The sequence below is a fragment of the Tauraco erythrolophus genome, chromosome 8, assembly GCF_009769465.1.
Source record: "Tauraco erythrolophus isolate bTauEry1 chromosome 8, bTauEry1.pri, whole genome shotgun sequence".
Taxonomy (NCBI): domain Eukaryota; kingdom Metazoa; phylum Chordata; class Aves; order Musophagiformes; family Musophagidae; genus Tauraco; species Tauraco erythrolophus.
In genome coordinates, this window is record NC_141472.1 from 28299100 (window position 1) to 28320815 (window position 21716).

The 21716-nt window shown below is 49.2% G+C and overlaps 1 protein-coding gene across 2 annotated transcripts in view; it reads left to right on the forward strand.

Moving 5' to 3' along the window:
* MARCHF4 (membrane associated ring-CH-type finger 4) overlaps positions 1 to 21716 on the forward strand; it is a 100251-nt gene that overhangs the window by 52951 nt on the left and 25584 nt on the right. Inside the window, exon 2 of one of the 2 annotated variants that reach the window (XM_086615254.1) lies at positions 17154 to 17315. In XM_086615254.1, the coding sequence (XP_086471380.1) occupies positions 17154 to 17315 (162 nt within the window). The remainder of the gene's footprint in view (positions 1 to 17153; positions 17316 to 21716) is intronic. The other variant, XM_086615255.1, reaches the window with a different exon arrangement.

Below are 21716 nucleotides of genomic sequence, written 5' to 3' on the forward strand. Positions count from 1 at the left end.
AAAACACAGCAAGGATGAGGTAGATTAGACATAAGCAGAAAGTCTCCTCTAGGGACTGAAAAAATGTGAGCGGCTTGTGAACCACAAAAGCCAATTCTCTGATGGGAGAGTGGACTTGGGTGTGCTCTGATCACTGCAGGCCATCAGATGGCTTTTTTCCCCTGCAACAATAGCTGTGATTTGAGAATAAAGTTAGTTTGCATTTTGTTAATAAACACTTAAAACATGTGCCTGGGAATGTGTCTACAAAGCACATGCAGGCACTGCGTGCCTGCTCAGACAAGGAGAAGGGATGAGGAAGGGGAGGCTGAGAAAACCAAAGGTACCTGCCCTCTATGGGACCACAAGGCCAGTGAGCTAATTCTCCTAGGAGAGAGGTGCAGATTAGCATTGTCACTCTACCAGGGAAGCCAATCCTGCATGACTCCAAGTAACACATCATGACTCACTGAAGCCAAATCAAGGCCATAATATTGCTGCCTAAAAGGAAACACAGCCTTCTTCCACTCTGCTTCCAAGCACAGATTCCCTTCTAGATGTCATCCCTCCCTGGCCTCAACAAAGGCTTCAGTTTTTCCCACGTTTGGTTTTCAGCTAGATCAGCAGAGCTGGTCAAGTGCACAGCTACTCAATTGCTAACTGCAGCACAAGAGAGACAGCAAAAACTTCCCAGATATCTGTGGGACTCATAATAAGCCCATGCCTAGCCTTAGTAGAGACTTGAAAAGCACCTTCTCACAGCTACTCTGGGAAGCAATTCAGCTAGGGAGGCTCCTGTCATGGGGGCTCTGGGAGGGCAGCCTGAAACTCTCAAAGAGGAGACCTTGCTACTTCAGCCAAACCCTAAGCCAGCTTTTCTTTCTGCTCTTAAAGGGTGTACACGGGATGCTCAGGTGTGCCTGATAACGAGAGGCAGGATTGTGGAGATGAGCCCAATGGCTTCCCACAAGTGTGTTTAATAACCAAATTAAAGGGAAGGCTTGGGCAGGAAAAGGCTTGGGCAGGAGAAGGCTTAGGATGCCTTTTAGAGAGGTGCAGTGCTGTGATGCTGCGTGGTCCCTGCTGAGGAGCTCTGAGCCAGAGAAGCCCCACATTCTCCCTGGATTGTATTTTAGGAAGTTTGGTTCCTGGAAATGTTTTCTACTGTAGCCAGGATGCTTTTACTTTTAATTCATTATTAATACTTCAAAAGAAAGGCTGTAATAGGATTGTTTCATATTCCAGGGAAATTTAGGATCCTCCCTGCACTGCCCAGTGGGAACAGGGAAGCTCTTGTATGTGTGACAAACTGTGTAACTCGGTATCAATGTGCAAAAAGCCTGGGTGCACCTGCACCGATGATGGATAACGGTGTTTCCTTGTAGGCCCTTACTCCCTGTGTCTGTCCCCAAATATTGCCCCCATCATCTTTCACAGCTGTACCCTATGATGTTTCTCCTAGAGGACAGTGCAGGTGGACATGGCATAGTGTGTGCAGCCACCTCTTGTTACCTTCTCCTGCCAGTCTGGGGTGAAAAAGGAGAAATTGGTGTGTGTAGGGAAGTCATGTAAAGAGCAGACAGGGAGGAAAGGAAAGGTAATGGCAGAGTCAGTCGGGCAGGTTTGAGCAACTGCCTTCGCGTGTCTGAGTTTGTTTCATAGTGCAGGGAAAACACTGGTTTTGCTTCTGGAAAATGACGTGCAAGCAACTGTACAAAGCTGGGGACAGTGTGAAGCCCTGCCCTGAAGGGCTCGCACCCTGGGGACGGTGGGCATGTCATCAGCCCGGAGGTCCCCCTGCCCAATATCCCGAGGCCTGAAGCAGGCGAAGTGTCGCCCAGGTCAGGCCAGGAGCGGATCTGCTGGCATGACTTGAGGTCTGGAGGCGGCGTGACTTTAGTGCGCACAGTCCCAGCAGTGTGTTATCCCTGCCTCATTGGGAACACCAGAAAACAGATCTCCCCGCATTGCCGCCTCGCTGTTTCTGCATAGCCAGTGCTGCTATCGACCACGGGCAGCGTGTGGGCAGCACCGGGCAGCGTGCTGGCAGCGTGCTGGCAGTGTGCGGGCAGCGTGCAGACAGCGTTGGGCAGCGCACGGGCAGTGCCGGGCAGGGCTTGGCGCATGCTGCCAGCCGGTGTTTGCTCCTCGCACCGCAGCTCTCCACGTCTCAGTTTCCTTTGCAGTTTCACACCTCGCTCCCTCCCATCGCATCACACCGAGGTCACACCGACCGCTTCCCCTCTGCCTTCCCTTTCCTGCGCTCCAGCCTGAACGCTGAGCGTTGCCTTCGTGTGCCCGAGTTGCCTGCAGGCTGTGCAACTAAAATCACTTACACGGTGACAAACGTGCCCATATTTTCGGCTCACCTCGGGGAAACTCACTCAGCTTCTGTCCCTGTTTCCTTGCAATCTAATCGGGTAAGGGGGGAGGCAAGCTCCCTCCTGTAACGACAGGCAGATCTAATAGTCACAGGCTTGGATTATTGTTTTTTTATTCCCTATTAGCAGTGAATTTAACCAGAAAACAAGCTAGTCAGGAGAGACCTGGGCACCCTGCTCTCTGTCTGTAATCTAGCCAGCCCTGAAACACGTGGCAGTGCAGCAGAGCACGTTTCAAGACCTGTCCCCTGTGTGCTCATGCTCATCAGCGCTGTTACCAGGCAGACTTTCATCTCTGACATCTCCAAAGAAATTAAAGAAAATAAATTAAATTAAAAATTCAAAAACTGTTGCTCTCCTCCCAGCAGCAGGAGGGCAAAATCGCTGGAGGTCCTGGACAGCAAAGCCCAGGGCGCAGGTCCCACATAGAGATCCCGCTGAGCACAAGAAGGAGAGGATCTGGAGGACGCAGAAGGAGCATTTCCACCCGCCAGGCCCCGGGGCTGTCAGAAGTCCTCCAGCTTCTTGGGATGATTGCAAGTACCCTTGCTGGCAGGCACCACTGTTTTCATTTCCCGCTTGCTGCCCTTCAAAAAAAAAATCTCCGAGTGAATTTACCGCCTGTGGAAATGTGTGGATATGAGAGATGAAGGCAGACGTGGCTTGGGCAGGAGCCATGGATGCAGGCACCGTGTCTCTGTCAAGGCACCTCAACCCCGCTCTGCCATCCCCAGAGCCAGGGACCTCATGGGGGCTCACACGGCAGCTGGAGGTACTCATTTTGGAAATGAAGTTTAAAAGAATCATCTGCCCCTGCCCATTCGTTTCAGCAAGGACACCAAAGTCAGACTGAGGATTTCTGTGTAAATGTATTGAATAAGAGGAGCCTCCTGACTAGGTGGATGTGCAACAGTAGGATAATTTCTTCTTCCTCAAAGGCTCGGTTGGCTTTCACATACCTCTGGCAGGGTGCTCTGAAGGACACCTTCCACATAAACACCCCGGCAGGTGGATAGGGCTGCTGCAGGGGATGGGACCTTCCTCCAGAGCAGACATGGGCTTCCTCGGTGCTCAAGGCTGAGCTCTGACTGCCAGAGCAGCAAAGGCACACCAGTGAAGATCAGTGTCCATGCAGTCCGGTGGCCAGCCACGTTTAATTATTTGCTCTTCAGCAGCCTTGTTTATTCACGATCTCAAAGCCCCCAACAAATGCAGATAAATGAAGTCTCCAGTTGGCTATGTGTGGTGGATAAGAGTCCTTACCCCAATACACAGAGCAAGGATCCCAGCATGGAGATTGCCCCAAACCCAACGGCACATCATCGGTGGAGTTGCAGGAGGGAGGGCCAGGGCCGGGACCTGCTCTGCCCCGGGCGAACCTCAGACAGCTGTGCTTCCCGGTGCACTGCAGCCCTCAGGGAGCGCCAGCAGCTGCCACAGATATTTCCCATTCCCAGAGCATCGCTGTGAAGGGTGATGGCTGGGTAATGAGTTTCTTTAGTCTTGCCTGAGTGCTTTCGGCGCTGCAGACACAACTTCTCAGCGTTCAGCACCAAAGAGCAGATGAGTAGCTGATTACACACTACCCTCCCCTGAACACAAATCTCAACAACTAGTGGACTTCTTTCAGGTAATACGCATCGGTGAATAGTGATCATTTCTGTGCTCATCTCTCTACCAACCTCAGTTCTGCGAGGGCTGGGGAAAAAGATCGAACTTTTAAAAAGCTCCTAAAAATCTTCCTGGCATAACAAAGCCCAGAAGCACTGCACTAAAAGATCTCAGCTCTTGAGTCTTCCAGCCCTGGACACATTGCACCCATGACACCCAGTGCAAAACGATGAGAACAGCATTCTTCTTTCCTTTTCTCTTTGTGATGGCCCAGCTGGTGAACCCCTTGCATCCCAGCTGCTTGCAGCATGAGCGATAGTGAAGGAGTAACTAGTTTTGCTGCTTGTGCCTTTGATGTCATTACCAAGGCAAAATAAAAGCCTGGCCAGACACAGCCATTTGACCCTTCCCTGTGCAGAGACACAGCTTGCTAAGGGAACTGTAAGTTGTTACGGAGGAGACGTGTTGTTTCAGAGGAAGGCAGCCTACCCTCTGCCTAAAGGAGGATGCTGGAAGGCCCATTGCACCCCAGTCTGGCTGGACATAGTTCGCTCAGTTAAATAACCTAATCCAGGTGTGGTAGGAGGCACCTGGCAGAAACAGGTTGTATATCTGATACAGCAAATCCCATGGGGAAGGAGCAGGAGAAGCAATTTGACAAAGCACGATAAAGACCAACAACAGAGAGGGCAGTAATTCATATCTCAATAGGGCATCTTTCACGCTGAAGGATACAAATGATTTGGCCAGTGTTTGAAATTCAGCCACCTCTGGCGTGGAACATAGCCATGCATAACATCTGACATTGCCTAAGCATTGATGTATTTGTTAATATGCAAATTGCCAATCAGTATATCTTCAAAAGGTTATTGCAGAGTCAGATAATAAATCATCCCTATGTAATGCTTAATATCTTTACACTGACAGTGCTGAAGCCTCAGAGCCCTGGCACTGTTTATATATACACACGTCTCTGTGTGCGTATTTCACTCTTACACACATGATAAACCTGATCTTGCTCTTGTGCAAAAGAAAGATTGAAAGATAAAGTAGAAAAGGGCCTCTGTAGCCCACTTCACTGGTGTAATGACTATTCTTACATTTATTTCTACCTTTTCTCCTCTCTGTTTTATACTCTGCCTGCAAAAGGGAAAGCTGTATTCCCCAGCTGGAGCAGGAAAACACAAGGCTTTTCATCAGGAGGTGTATGTAGGCAAAGACTGAAACACATGGATTCATGCAGCCACTTATATAGGAGGCTTTTGGCCAGGGCAGCATTGAAAAATCAGAATGAATGTTGTGCAGCTTCCCTTGGGGAGAGTGCAGCCGGTGCCACCAGCACCTTCAGCTCTATCCTCTTGAGCTGCTCTCAGCTGGAAAGTTGTCATGAAAAGCAAAGGGATTTGGGGATTAAGCTGCCTGTTCTCCTTTCTCATGGTTCGTTTTTGCTGCACTTCGGCTAAGTGGGCCTACGGCTGTGTGAGCTCTGGTCCATGCTCCCGCGGTGGTGGGGAGGACGGTGCTGAGAGTCAGCAAGAGCGCACGCACCTGCCTCCTAATCCCAGCTTTTCCCTGGGGGACTTCACCTACTTTTCCAGCCCCCAGGATGCCTTGAAAGTAGAAAGTAAGTGAAGGGGCACTGTGACCACTCTTACCACAGCTAAGTGGTTCAAGACACCCTGCTCTTATCCCATCCCTTATCCCATGTCTTGCTCCAGCTGCTCCACGCTTCTGCTGGCTCTCCCATCTAACTCGCAACCCTCCGACTCCCCCAGACATGACCCTGAGCTGCCAGCCCTGCAGGAACCTCTCCTCAGGTTGCATTGGAGAGGTGTTACCAGCAATGGTTGGTTTGGCCCGTTTGGGGTCCTGCACGGCATCAGTCATCACTGCATGAGAGCGTCCCGTGGGCAGCTGCTCTGCTGCCGCTCCAACCACCAGCTCGGCAGATACCTGCTGAAGAAATACTTTATATTTATGGCTGGTTTTTATCTCACTGCCAGTAAAGGCAGTTCAGGCTCACTCTGTAACTGCATCGTTTCCAAAGGAGATGCCTATGCCTCCAGTGTACGTTTGTGCCAGCAAACATTTTGACTTTCTGCCAAATGTTTAAATGACCTTATGGCAGGACTGGAAGGCAGGGCTCTGGAGCTCCACCACCCGCGGTCCCTGGGGGCCTCTACTCTCCCCTCTGTTGCCTCCTTCATATATTTTTGTTCAGCATCTCTCCTTGCAGGGTTGCCTGAGACATTAAAAAGAAATGCCTTCCCCACTAAGACACTCTGTAGTAATAAGGAACTTGATCTCACATAAATTGGGATGTTCTGAGAACCATTTTAATTTCTGCTAATCGGCAGATGAAAAATGAATTACTTCAGATGCCATGTCCTACTGCACGAGTCTCGTAACATTTGGAAAAGCCGTAACAGAGTTACCCGGTAATTGAAGGGCTCTACATGAGTGAACTTTGTAATTGCATATTCTTCTCCTCGAGTCCAGGAGGCAGAAAGGAAAAGCGGATGAGGCCACGTCTTAATGAAACAGCTCAGTCCCGCAGCGCTACCGAAGCTAAAAGTAAACAAACCACGCTCATTATTTTATATCACAGCTCCCCGGCCACTGCAGCAGCCCTGTGTGTGATGGGCTGTCTCCCACTTCACTGCCCCTCCGCCGCTTCTGCTTTCAACCCCGTGCCAGGCTGCCCTCGGTCCTGGCATCAGGCTGCACCTGAGGCCAGCAGCTGCCCTGTCCCAGCGCTACCCCACACAGCAGGAGACACAAATGCCTTTGGAGACACAAATGCCTTTGGAGACACAAATGGCTTTGGAGACACAAATGGCTTTGGAGGATTTCGATCTCTGAGCTGCTGGTCCGGACCAGCCTGGGTGAAGCAGGAAAAGCTCCTGCATAACCATCCCCATCCAGACCTGCTGGGGCGGCCCCTCCTGCCAAATCCCCATCTCTGCTCCCAGCTGGGAAGTGCTGCCTTTAAGTACTGAAGATGTGCTCTGCGCTTCTGTCTGCACCTTATTTTTGGCTTCCACTTACTGGACATGCACACAGCTCCCTCAGTTCCCCACCCCGCTGCCCTTGGTCCTGCCTGGGGGTCACTTGAGGGTACTATGGCAAACGAGAACCCCCAAATCCTGCATTTGCACTCCCCTCCATTAATGAGCTGATGCACGAAGCAGCTCTTGAGCAGTTGCTGCACTTTTGGGAGGAGCATCTCACTGCTGTAAGGCTGCCAGCAGCACCTGGCTATTTGCTTGTTCGTGAAGAAAGGGGGAAGATGAGGCAAATATTACAGAATAAAGATTTTCTCAGCTCTTATGTTGAAGGGCTTTTGAGCTTTTTCAGGGGGGAAAAAAACAAACAAGAAAAAAAGTCTATTGCTCTGTTTGTTTCACTATCTTTAAAAGTGGGTTCTATCATCTGGAGAGTCAAACCAGCATCCATTTCTGTGGATTTTCTGTGGCTGCTCCTCAGTGGCTGATGGCATAATGTTTTCTGAAATGCCCATTAGCTGAGTATTTTTATGAACAGCTTCCCAGGGAAGTAGCTGCAAAGTTCAATTTGTTGAATTATGAGCACATCTCTGATAAGAATTGCATTATATGATACTTGCATGTTGAAAGCATTAACTTTATGCTTTGAACTTTTAAAATACGCATTGATGGATCTGATGAGGACTGAAGAAGTAGAAAGGTGAAGGTCCCCAAGGATTAGAGATAATAAGGAATAATTGCCATCTTTTTTTTTCCATTAAAAAGAAGTGGTATATTTAGAAGAATTCTATTTAGTTGAGGCTTTTTCACTAGAAAAAGCCATTTGTACAGAAAAAAAAAAGAAAAGGAAAACCTCTTTAATTGGTTGAAAATTTATTACAACAAGCCATAACTTAAGGGCACTTGATTTGTGCTGAAGAGGTTTGGCATCATGGAGTTGCATCAGATTTACCCCAGCGTCCTAGGGAACAAAATTGAGCTCACTCTTGCATCTCACACAGAATAAATCTAAGTATTGCCTGAAATACTTTTACTTTTTAATTAAGAATAACCAGAGTGAGACAACAGTGGATTTCTCTTTCAGAAGAGACTAGATCATTCTGCCTCACAAAATGGATGTGGTCTGCAGTAAATCTCCAGAAGTTTAAAGCCTCGATACTTCAGGTGAAAGCCCAAGAGCCACAGACTAGGACACTTCTTCTCTGGGATGCTTAGACAGCTCTGCTCTGTATTCAGGACAAGTCTTGAGCTGAACTTGCTCTAACACCCAAGTGCTCAGGGATATTCAGGTATCTTGATTTCACATGCACAGCACTGTCATTTCTATGCACCGAAGGCTCTTCACTTAATCGGTGCTATTATCACACCTGATGAGGCACAGCAGGTGATATTTGAGATGCTTGCCTTTTGATTCCGTGCAACTGAGCAACATTTAGTAAGAATTACTTAAATCAGCTAATGAAAAACATGTTCAATGACATTAGGATGAAGTGGGCTCTAGAACACCTAAGCAAAGTTATTTTTCTTGTGGAAAGCCTTCTGTAGAGAGAAAAGCAAGTAAATCCCAATGCAATCTATATATTGTAGGCTCTCTGCTTCTCAGGCTATTGATAAGTAGTTCCTGAAAATTTCAGGCAAAGTTCGACCTTGTCCTGGTGGAACAGGTTTTCACAAACCTTTTCTGTTTGTATTTTGGTGGCATTGCTGAGACCAGCCAAGAGCCTGTGTGATAGCTGCTGGAGCAGGGTGCAGCTGGGCTCTGCAGACGCATCCATGTGCAGCTGGGCAGCCTGGTGTCTGCCTCCTCGTGCCAGCGGAACAGGATGGTGGCACTGTTTGCAGGTGTGGTTTTGATGATGGTGCATGTAGGCAGTGGCGTGGTCCTTTGCAGCACTGGTCCACCAGTTGCCATTTCTGTTGAATAGGCACTGAGCCCTGGTCCTTGAAACCAGGTTTTCATCCCTTGGAAGGATGTTATCTGACTTTAGGACATTAATTTGTATGGGGTTTGGCTACCCAAAAGGGCTGATGCTGGAAAAGCAAGACGACAGAGCTGTAGAGGGGCCAAGTGTGAAGCTTGGTGCAGTGGGCAGAGCAGAGGGCAAGTCACCTCCAACCTCCAGTCACTTGGGAGCTGGGCGAGCTCCTCCCATCCGTGCAGAGGGGGCCACAACGCTGCTTCCAGGGTGTTAAAATCCTCCATAGTCAATTGCGCAAAAAATTACCCTGTAATTCTCTGTTTCTTGCAAAAATGTATGCTTTCTGCACCTTTAGGGTACTTTCCCTTAAAGGAAATTGATGTTAAGCCATGAGACACCTGGTCCTACCTGTACCAACTCCCTTTGGCCTTTACCAGTGGTGGCAGGGATGCACCCAGAGCTGATGGATTGTGCCTGCCTGCGGGCAAACATGTGGGCAAGTTACTGTCAGATGAATATTGAATCAGCCCTAGGCGAAATCAAGCCCTCTTTTTCTTGTTTTTTAATGGGAGGGGGTAAGGCCGTCTCCAAATATTTCACATTAAACTCCCCAATGTTCCTGCTTTGCTTTTCTGTTTCCGAGGCATTGCACAAACGTGCCCCAGCTCCCTGACAGCTCACATTAAGCTCCGTGGAGCTGCGTTCAATCACCTTCCCCTGGAAATCGGTGAAGGAGCAAGGGCAGAACCATACAGCAAATCCACCACTCGCTCGAAACTGCTCCGAGGATGAGTCACAGCAGCAAAGGCTACTGTCTGAGGGAGGCAGAGCCACCGCTCTCCAATGCGCTGGGCTTTCTGCACCAAGAACTTCTCAAGCCTCTACTGCCTTCTCTCTTTTCTTCCTGAGATTTCATTCCTTGTCTTTCTTTGTCTCTTGCCTGCCCTCCCGCCCTGCAGAGCTTCTTAAGAGTTTAGCAATTAAAGGGAGCTAAAAAGACATCCTTTTTTCTGCTCCCTGGCAGGGCTGAGAGCTGATGTGTGTGCAGAGGAGACTGGTCCCTGCTCCTGCCTGGCTGAGTCTGTTGCACCATTACTTACCCTGTGGGAAAGGTGGAGGACGCAGGTTGTTCTCAGGCTTTTTCGAGGTGGCACCCATCCCTGTTAATAAGTGGTGAGGATCCTACAGGGGCGCATGGGCAGCACTGTGGAGGTCTTGCTTTTGAACATCCCTCTCAGAGACGGCAGGGGAGGAGCAGGGCAATTTGGTAGAGAGCAGCCGATGCCATGGTGTGGCCCAGGGCCCTTTTGGACTTTCCTGTGCTCTGCTGACTGGGGCATAGATCTGGGACGTGGAGTAGTCAGGCGCCTCTCCCTCAAATCCCTGTGCTGTTGTTGGGAATGGGGGTTTTGGATTAGGTTGGATAGGTTGGATGAGGCTTTGAGCAACTTGATCTAGGAAAAGGTGTCCCTGCCCATGGCAAGAGGGTTGGAACTAGATGATCTTTAAGGTCCCTTCCAACTCAAACCATTCTATGATTCTGTGATTCTATGATTTGCATGCTGTCTGCCTCTGACACAGCTGTGCCTCCTGAGTTACATACTTTAACCAAAAGAAACATCTTTTGTCTTAAAACATGGGCAAACTTCACTGATGTCCCAGTGAGCAGCCAAGGTGGGGTGATGGGCCCGTAGCTCTGCAGTGACAAAAAGTCCCAGAAACCCTGTGGGGATCAATAAGTCTCAGTAAAAAGGTCTCCCTTTCTTCCCCCTTATCCATCCCACTCCCAGATTCAGAGCTGCCGCCCTCGGCTTTGTCTGTTCATCCATCGGTCTGTCCCAGTGGTGGTGACAGGCACAAAATGCTGGAGAGGGAAGGAGCAGAGATCACTTAACATTCCCCTTGGCCATGGTAAAGCTGAATGCTGTAGGCAGCAGCTGCTCAGCCGGAAAGTCACGTTGCTTGTGGTAGCGGAGGGACGACTTTTCCTGCAGAAGCAGGCTGCGGAGCAGGTGAGCAGGTCCCACCTTGCCCTCCACGCAGATGTGGCTGCAGTCTTTCATATTTTCATCAGAGAGGTGCAGAAAAAGCCTGAGCAGGGTGGCAGCATCGACACTCCTCGCAGGTGCCGCCGCAGCAGCCTCCGTGGGTGGAAAGGCAATTTGTGCTCTTTTTGGAGGATCGGGAGCTCTGCAGTCATGATGGCTTTTCAGACAGGACTTGCTCTGGACAAACATTGGGTCTCAGCTCAGGACCGTGTGAGACATATCCCTCTCCTGACCAGCACCCACGTTTCCAGACACATTGAAAATACGCCTGGCCGTCCTGGAGGGGTGCATGGTGATTTTGCTGGGTGCATTAAAGCCGAGCTGCCTTTCTGCTTGCACTCAGCCTGTAGGCAGAGGGATGGCTGTGTTTTGTTGCTAGATTAGTCATCGCCCTGTCGGAGATAAGTGCCCCATTCGCAGCTCTGCCAGAACAGCTAATACCCATCGAAAATTGAAGAAAACTGTGAAAAAGCAGAACTGTCCCCTCCCCACACCTGTCTAGGAGCCCCCACGCTGCTGTGCCCAGCTGTGACTGCTCACTCATACTGCCATGGGGATAAGGAGCCCCAGAGATGGACCCACACCTCTGCCATGCCAGAGCCCCACAGAGATGTATTTCTGCCCCAGGGAGCTCCCAGGCCAAGATCGCACACCAAAAACTTCAACCAGGCAGCTGCAGGCTTAAAGCCACGGCTGAGCAACAGAAATAATTGTCCAGAGCTGGATTTTCCTCTGGTCCTTTATGGGGCTGCATTTTCTCTTGCTGCTGGGATGGGGGATGCTCCTTGCACCCCAGAGCACACAAGTGTTGCCTGGCATTGGGCAGCACTGCCTCTGTGTGCCACAGGGATGCCTGGTCTTGCAGGGAAGCTGTGGGATGAGCCAGTCCTGGTCATGGACGTGGCATGGCAGCAGCGGTGGTACCTTGGGGTGGGAAGGGAGCTGCCAGGAGTCTGGTCGATTTCTTTTTATAATCTCTCACATAGATTTTCTAAGAGGTTCCCCAGGCTTTAGGGAGCTGCCCAGTCAGGGGATTCCTCCCGCCAAGGAAAGTCTCTCGGCAAATTGCTGCCAAGATGGAGATTGGAGTCAGCACTCAGCTCTGCTGGGATGCCTGGGGAGATGCCACCTCACCACATAGCTCCATACATAACTGTGTCCTGTGCTGTCCTGACACCACAGGAGATGTAAGCCCATTCCTCGCTGGGTCCACATTCTGTATTGATCTCTCACATGCTGGAGAGTTTTCATGCAATGTACATATATATGTATATATTCATAGATACTTATTTCATATCCCTTTTTTTATGTTGCTGGCTGGCACAGCTCTCGCACATGGGAGGGTACCCACAGGAAGCATCTGAGATGCTGATAGTAACGTGTGTGATCGGTTTAAAAGCATGGAGGGGCGGTTCCTGTAAGTGTGTGTGAAGATAGAGTGATCATTAGAACCTGTTTATTGAAGTTTACCAGCTCTATAACAATGGGTTTCTCTTTGCCATTGGATTTAATTCCTCTGTAATTATGTTCCTAATATAGAAATCATTTGGCATTTATTTGCCATAATAAAACTTCCCGGTACGTTTAAATTCAATGTGAAGATTTAAGTGTATTTAGAAGACTCAATTGAAGACCTGATATTAAATATTCCTGGTTTCCTTTTCCAAACAAGACAAACTCAGATAAATACTAGCAGTCAGATCCATGCGTGCAACTACTCTTGTGAGCAGTGGCAGCTGCATGTGCATACCCAGAGAGAGATGGTAACCCTTGTGATGTGGATGACTCTTTCAGCTTCTTCTGACTGCTCCGCTCTGGTCCAAGGCACAGGTCCTGTGGGTGATGCTGATGACTGATGCTACTTTGTACACCTGAGCAGAGGAAACACACAGTTGAGGAAAAACTGTGGATGTTAGGATCACCATCAGCCATCCTGGTTTGTTGTACAGCTTGCGCTGGTTTTCAAAATGTTTGCTTTAATTGTTGTGGTAGCAGGATGTTGCTAACATGGCTCTTTGCAGCTGAGCTGGTGCTCAGGAGCAGGCCAAGCAGCAGATGTAGGTCAGCACAGCTGGAGCTGGGAGAGCCCAGAAGACCACATTCTGGCTCAATGACACCATCATCCCCAGCCCTGCCATGTTCAAAGGAGACCAGGTGTGCAAATTTGCTATACTTAATTTATAGTTAAAAGAACAGCTCTGGGAAACACATCCCATGACTGCCCACTGGTGTGTGAGCAACTGCAGCTTTGGTAGCAATGTGTGGATGAGCTCCTAGAACTGATAAATGACAGATAAAATGGTTGGGCAAAACACCGACACCAGCACACAGCAGAGGTGACACTGCTCCTGACATCGTTATTTTCTCCCTAGTTATACCGAGCATCAGAAGCACGCCCTGGCAATAATTCTTTTCCCCGTCATTTCTCAGAACTCCTCCCAGCAGGCTTAAAATAACAGGGCCCAGATAATCATTAACCACTTTGACGTATTGCAATGGGCACAGATTGGGAATTCAGAAGGAGAGGACAGAGCTGGAACAGACCCACACTCCCGCTTCGTCTCCAGCAGTATCGTTCTCCTCAGGGTCAAGCCAGTTCAGCCTGGCCTTGCCGCTGCTACTCCTAGAGACAAACTCCCATCGCAGCCAGAAATAGGGAAGAATATAATAATTGCTTCTTAATTAATTGCTTCTTACATAATTGCTTCTTACATTACTCTCCCCAGAAGTAAGGAAGAGTAATAATATATAGGGAAAAGTATTTCATCCGTATGTTGAGAGGGTTATGCCTGAAGCCAGAGCCACCTTTCCCTTTTTGTTAACTCTGATTTTCCACCTTTGACATGAACCCTAGTTTCAAAAAAGCCCTAAGCCCACTTGGTTGTTTCAGGGGAACAAGATGGTACTGAGCAAGCTGAGGATGAAGCTTGCAGCCAGGGAGCATTTCTCCACTAGCAGCTCATAAAGCAGAAATCCTGCTAGAGTTGTAACTCTACAAAGGAAAATTGCGAAAATAAGTGTTGGAAAGTAGACCCTTCAAAGGGTCTTTGGAGAGCAGTCCCTACAGGGAGTTGGTGAGAACGCTGTTCTTTGAAGCACTGGAGAACATGTTGTGCAGAGCAGTCTTCTACAAACCTACAGAAATGGGTGTGGGGATTTAATTTTCATCCCTAATTGCTGTGATCTGCACCTCGTTTTGGGCTTGCTTTTGTGTGTGTGTAGCTTTTAGCAGAAGGTCTCTGCACAGTGAATCCTTCATGCGTGTCACAGCCAACGGACTGCTCCTGAGCTCGCTGTACAGCCAGTGATGAGACTCCTTCTCTTTTGCTGTACAAAGGATTTATTCCTTTAATATGGCCCTGGCGTTTATTTTTCTGCTGGTACAGGAGTGCGTGTGCATGTGTGTGCACGTGGCAGTGTTTTACGAATGCCTGCTATGGACAGAACTGGGCTTCACAGTGTGCAAAAATAGCTGTGCGCCACACACAAGGATATAATATTTCACACGGCTGGAGAATATGTGGTAGCTTAGGTTTTTGCTAGATTTGCAAAAATCAAGAAACTGGGGGATTTATCTCCACAGTTGAGTCCTGAGCTCTTGCAGGAGCCATCAGGACTGTCCGGGTTGGAGCATCCCAGTTAAGGAAGGGGGACTGGGTCCCCGCGGCAGTGTAGGATGTTTATGGGCATCTCTTGGCTCTGAAGAGACAAGCTCAGTTTGTTTAAACTCGATTATTACAGAGCCCAAGAAACCAACGTGAGTCCAGGCTGCAGCTACAGCTTTTTTCTTTTGCCTTCGCCTGGAGGTTGTTGCTCTTAGTTTCTACTCTGTTCTGCCCCGTTCCTGATCCCTCATCACCAGTGCCTCCAGCTGCTCATTAGACAAAACCTAGGATGCTCACTCGCCTTTTTGAGCCCTGTGGAAGACCTCAGTGTGCAGCGAGATGGAAAGGCAGGGACACTGTAGAGCTGGGAGGTTTCTGTGTTACCTGCTTGGTGCTGGGATCACACTTGTGAGCTGAGAGGTGAAGCTGCTGAGAAAATAAGCACCAGAGACTGAGATGAGGAGGATAAACCAGAGACATGGAGCAGCAGTCCTTGCACCAGGCTGGCCCTTGGCATGGAAAAGGGGTGCTGCAAGCACAGGTTTAGCACGCAAGGGATCAGGGGAGTTGTGCTAAGAAGCCCTGATCCACCTCCATTCGCCTCCTTGCTGGCAGTACATGCTCATGCGTGTTCCTAATCACACTTACACTTTCCCACCCTAGTCCCAGGAAGGGTCACCAACATGCACAGCTGAACCTGAGCCCCTCAAACTGCACCTCACACTGGATGTTTGAATGTCAAATGTCAGTGTGCCTTCCCACACACACCTTCGCCCCGTCTAACCATTCCCTGCTTCACTTCTCCTGGCTTGTGCTGTCGCACCTTTCTAAGTGGAAAAGGTTCAGGGATCCTACAGCTCTCCTTGCTGCCTCTCTCCCTTTGCGTCCCCTCCAGTGTGTAATGAAAACCAGTGACAGGCAGGATTGAGCCTGGTTTTGTAACGTAAACAGTTATTTACAGTTTTGCTAAAATTTCATGGAAGATGACATTTTTAGGTCACCTAGCTGAAGCAAATGAAATGATTAACATGTTTGCATTGTTTCATTAAAAAAAGTATCACTCTTGCCCAGCGTGGTGCTCAGTTCCTCAGGTCCTGAGAGCTGATGTGGTACCCTGAAAGTTAAGACAGTTTCCCACCAGGGTTAGAAAAAGCATGATCTGGTTTCCTAACCCAAGGCAGCTGGGATGGACGTCTTTTGCTGGCTCCAGAAGCCTCAGACACCAGGCTCTGTTATCTTGGTGCTTCATCAGTGGTAATGATGGGGCTGATCTAGGGGTATAAGAGCAAACATCCTGTCCTCAGTACTGAAAGTATGATGCCAGACTTCCCCATCCCGTAGGTATTCTGCTTTTAAAAGCTTTTAAATCTTGGAGCACAGCTAAATACACTGCTGGGGTCTATGCTGTGGCTTTTAAACACTAAGAGGTGGGGAGTAAAATGTAATGGCTCTGTTCTCTAAATAAGTGATGGCAAATGACTGTCAAATGAACTCCTGAGCTTGTGTGTGCAGAGAGGAATTTAGGCCCATGGTGAACAGGACAATAGCGGATGGATCAGAATAATATTGGGGTTTCCTGGATACCCCTGTTTAAAGTTATACCAGAAACAAGGGAGCGAGCTAGGAGGTTCAGTGTTTTGGCCACCACTCATAAATGTGTGTGTATCACAAGCCAGGACACAATTTGTTCTCTGTCTTGCGTACTTGTAGGGTGGAAATAGCCAGCCCTACAGGCTGTCAATCAGTATGACTCACTTTTGGGACAGACTGTGTAGGGGAAGTGGACGGGGGGTGAAATTTGAGGAATTTTTCTCTGCTGGACTATGGGTACACAGAGACCTGGACCCAAAGCACATACCTGCCACCCGTGGTCAGGTTCATCCCTTTTGGTCCTGGAGCACTGGGAAGGAAACACCTGTGTCTAGCACTGCGAACACCCACTGCCTGGCAAGTCCTGGGAGGTACCACATGGTGCTGGGCTCCGTCCAGCACCCGGAGAGGAGCAGCACCTCCATGGCTGGCACGAGCCAGCCCACGCAGAAAATCCAAGGGCTGCCGTGTCGGTGGTCCCCTTCCTGCCCGGCTGGGCTGGAGGAAGCTGCCCCAGGCTGAGCAGGACACCAGCCTGCAGCAGAGGCTGTCTTGCAGCTATAACCACTGCCAGCCTCTCTTTCTAAAATAGGTAGCAGAGAGGCAGAAATCTGAGCAGTGAAGCAGTGGCATCTGGTTGCCAACAGAGCTGTGTCCACTTGTGGTCTAGTGTGGCTGCTCTGGTGTCTAGTAAGAGCTCATCTAGCTTTTCCTTCAGCGGTGATATTAGGCATCTTTAATCTACCCAGCTGTCTCTTTCCACCAAAAATTGTAGGACCCAAGTATTTGAGGCTGTTACATCTCTGTCAAACTCTGTTCACATCAGCCAAGAATTATTAGAGGGCAAATGGATGGAGGCAGCACAATTACCTAAGCCAAACCAGGTAAAAAGGAACAAAGAGCAAATAGGTGGAGGGTGGAGCACTTTGGCCAGCACCAGCTTCTGCTGTGCTGTGCCATGCTCAGTCCCTGTGGGAGGAGGGGAGCCTCGCTGATTGCTGTCTGTCTTTTTCAGGGGGAGCTGCTGAGCCCATGTCGATGTGACGGATCGGTGAAGTGCACGCACCAGCCATGTCTGATCAAATGGATTAGTGAGAGAGGCTGCTGGAGCTGTGAGCTGTGTTACTACAAGTATCACGTCATTGCCATAAGCACAAAGAACCCTCTGCAGGTAAAGGTACTAGAGACATTTCAAAGTCTATTTATTCTCATTTCTATTCTTGTTTCTGGGAGCAAGTGATTTTCACCCGCGTGGGTTTTCCTTCCCTGCGCACAGGGATCGGTACATCTGAGACACATAGAAAGGGTTGTTGGGGGCTGGTCCAAAGAGGCCCCGTGTTCTGCTTGGTGGTACCAGGGGCATCCCTTGGGAGTCTGTTCTTTCTGTCCTTTGACAATTCCTGCATTCGCTTGCCTCCTGTTGAAAATGCCAGTGAGACCATTATAGTGCTGTAACACCTCAAATGTGCTCATCCACTGGAGACCACAGGTATGCCACTGTCCCCAGGGGCAGATGGGGATGGAGCACTTACGGGATTTGCTACAACAGAGCACACAGTGTGTGACAGAGCAGTATCTTGAGACTCCATGTGTCTATAGTTGTGCCATAACCTTGGTCTCCTGCTGAGCCTCCTTTATGTTGGCATGTGTTGTGGTTTAGGCCACTCCAGCAACTAAACTCCTCACAGCCGCTCACTCACCCTCCTCCATCCCCTGGGGATGAGGAAGGGAATTAAAGGAGAAAAAGAAAAGAGACCTGTGTGTTGAGATAAGAACAATTTGCTACTACTGCTACCAATTATATATATACAGATATGTACAAGGATAAATATATATAAACGAGTGATGTCCGGTATAATTGCTCACCATCCCTTGACTGAGGCTTGTCTCGTTCTGAACTAACGATCCCAAAACAGATAAGTCCCCATACCGCAATCCCGGAGGAGATTCGGAAGCCTGAAAATAGAGAGCGAGACAGAGAGAGCACTGTGAGAGTCCCAGAAGATCAAAGGCCCTTTTTTCCGGCTGACCCTCATTTTATACTGGGCATGACACTGGATGATATGGAATACTAATTGGCCAATTTGGCCCTCAATCCTAAGTCTAAGTACAAATCACAGGGAGAGTCGTGGACCCCCCCATCCCAGCCATGCTCCCCCCATCCCATTGTGCTCCTGCACACTGGCAAGAACACGGCAGCTGAAAAGTCCTTGAGGTGTCAGTGCCAACTATAAACACCAGTGCGCTGTCAGCGTTCTCTCAGAGCAAGTCTCAGACTAAAACCAAAACACGGAGCTCTTCTAGCTGTTAGAAAGAAGAGCTAACTGTGTCCCAGCTGAAACCAGGACAGCATTAGGGATGGAGGAGGCGAATGGAGGGCTCTTATAGCTTTCCCCTCTGATCTTGCCATCCTTTTACTTTACTGCTCCTCTATGATCAAATACATCCTGACATGGCACACAGGGTGTTGGCTCTGATGCTCTGGTCTTTCCAAGCTTGATTCTTGGTGGACATTTGTGGATGTGCACACAACAAGTAAAGCACATCTTGATGTAAATGGCTGTGAAAGGCATCAGAGGACCTACCTTCTTTTCTCTTCTGAGTTCAAAAGCACTGTGGTTTAATAAGCCCCACTACAGGCTGGTAATTGAAATCAAGATCCAGAATGGGAAGAACTCTGTGACTGTTAAAAATGGGATAAATTATCCTTAATAGCTATTGATTTATTGCGAGGGCTGCACCTGAAGATGGACTAATTGCTGCACACCTTTGCTGAGCACCATTAGTGCCTCGGACATAAGGAAGCACATTATATCCAGGCACTACTTCTTAATTAGCATCATCGGACTGGAGAGCCATTACAGCAACATGCTGTGGTCTAGAGATTGGGGCAATGTCTGTGAGGATGTCGGTCTGTCCAGCACCTGGTTGGAGGGCTTTGACTCTCTCCTGGTTGCTCTGCTCTCTAACAGGAGCCAAGGACTTTGCCAGTGATGTTGCCAAGTTGTATGGGGATGGGGGGAATGCAAAGTCCTGCTCTTTCCTCCAAACTGCAGTCTCTGTGTGTCTTTTTCCAGGCCTGAGGCCACTAACCGCAGTGAGGAAACAGGGACAGCCCTTTAGGACTCCAGACTTAAATGAAGTGGTGAAATTAGTGGGGCATCATGGGGAAATTTTGCTGTGAGAAAGGAAGAAGCCTGCCTGCTCTTCACAGGTCCCTGCAGCTTCTGATTCAATTTTCCATGTGCTTTGGGCTGAAGAGATCAGTAGTTTCATCCCAAGCCCCAGACTCAGGTTGTTTTAATTTCTTGGCTCTTGTAGCTCAGAGCAGATTGAAACACGGGAGGGGAGATGTGGATAAAGCAGCACTTGTTTATTTCTGGAAAGCTGGTCCATGAGTGCCCTAATGATTTCCGTGTCTCAGATCGGGGATGCGATGCTGAGCAGTATTGAAGGTTTGTGGGTGCAGATTTACAAGCATGTGTGTAGCCAGCACTGCCTTTAATGAATGACCTCCAAACGCCCTACACTTTCACAGGGCTTAGGGCAACAGGTCAGTGACTTCCCTTCTGCTCCTCACTCAGCTAAAATTTGTCAGAGCTGTTCAGAGCCAAGCTCCCCTCCCACACACACATTTCAAAAGCCTGTGCAAAGCGTTGCTCTTTTTGGGCTCATGGGTTAGAAAGTGGCCTGATCTGCTGGCCTTTGCCACGAACACAAAAACTGAGTGGCAGGAGTAACCAAGTTAGAGAGCTCCAGTCTGGGAGTAAGAGTCCCAGAGGACCATGCAGACCCTGGGCTCGGAGGCTTCATGTGGCTGGCTTAGATGTCACGGCACTTCTCGCAGAAGCACTGGGAGGTTTAGAGGGTGAGAAGAAGCAACTGGAGTGAAAAGCCACTTGGTCTGGAATAAATGCGGCGTGTGTGGAGTTACAGCTGCGTGCCTGGGTGCCCTGTCTGGTGCCAGCACAAAGACACTTCTGCGAAACAGATGCTACACTAGCACTAGTGTGTGAAATCCCGTGGGAAGTGGCTGATGTACCAGGCCTGGACTTCCTATGAGGACTTAAGGACTCAGGCCCCCGTAACCCATCACCATGCATGCCACCAGGGTTTTCCTTGTTCCTCAGTGGCTCTCACCATCCTCTGACGTTGGGAAAGGGGGGGCGAAGAGGACGCAGGGGCTCCAGTGCCCTGACACTGTGTGCCGTAACAACATGCCACAGCATGTGCTGGTTGGAAGAGCATCCTTTCTGCTTGGTCTTCACCCCACACATGCATAACAGGGGCCACCTGGACATATAAGCATGCCTCTGAGTAAAGCAATAGTTCCTGGCCTTTGTTCTCAGGGTCTTCTGGCACTTCTGCCCAGCTTTATTCCTACTAGAGAGCTCTGAATTTCTCAAACACAGGTTTTGGAGGAATGCTGTAGGAAGTCATGGTTGTCTGTTTATTCCAGACCAAACGTAGTTCAGGCAAGGACCACTCAAAATTCACCTCCTTGTCACATGAAGCCTGTTTGGGTGATGCTCTGAGTCTGGCTAGATTTTAACCAGCAAGGTGCCCTACCTATCCCCTGTGTCCTCTCATGTGACAGACCCCTGGGAAGCCAAACCCAGGCAGCTGGCAGGCCCTGTGCCCCGTGAAGCATGTCCAATTGGTCCGAGCAGAGCAGCACACCAGACACCCACATGTTCCCCGGGATCTGCATGTTTCTCTGACCATTTTGACATCTGCTGCACATTTTTTGGAGTGCCTAGGAACACGATGTGGGCCAGATGTGTGTGGAGACTCATGGTGTGGGCAGAGAAGTTACAGCTGGGAAATGTGGTTCATGCATAATTACTACAGATTCCTTCCAGCCTCCAGGCTGTTACGATGTCTCATACCAGAGGGAGGCCTTTAGTCTGGTATTTTGGCAGAATTAATCTATATAAATTAACGGCCACCCCCGTCCCTGGATTGCAGACATTTAAGAGCAAACATCTTAAAGCAGCAACACTGCAAACCTGCTGAGACTGCAGGATTAAAGTTGTTGGACAACATGGCAAGTGTACTGCCAAGCAGAAGTCAGACAGCAAATGAGCAAAAACATCCCACCAGCTGTGAGCAACCAGAATATCCAGAGCTTTTGTCTGTCTGTCCATCCATTCATCCATCCATCTATCCTCCTGCTCTCGAGTCTGCCAGTCACTGAGACAGGAGTCATGGGAATGGAGGCTTTAAATGCTTCTCTCCATTGCAATATTTGTGCAAAGCTCATGACTTTAAAAATGCCCTGAAGACTCAGGGTTTTGATAACACTGTAGGCGCTCTGGTGGAGTAGGTACCTGCTGTGATGGGACTCTGCACTGGATCTTGTCTGTACAGCTTCCTGAGCCACATTCACTCTGATGCTCTGATTTTAGCAAACACAAGATCCATTTGAACCAGCCTTCTCAGACCTACAACTGTCTGCAGTCTCAGGGAATCCAACTCTGCTTTACAGTTGCTATCTCTGACTCTTTGTGTCTTGTTGATTGTTTCAGCTCCAAAGAGCCTCAGTTATCCAGTGCTGGTGTTGGAATCCGGTCCTAAT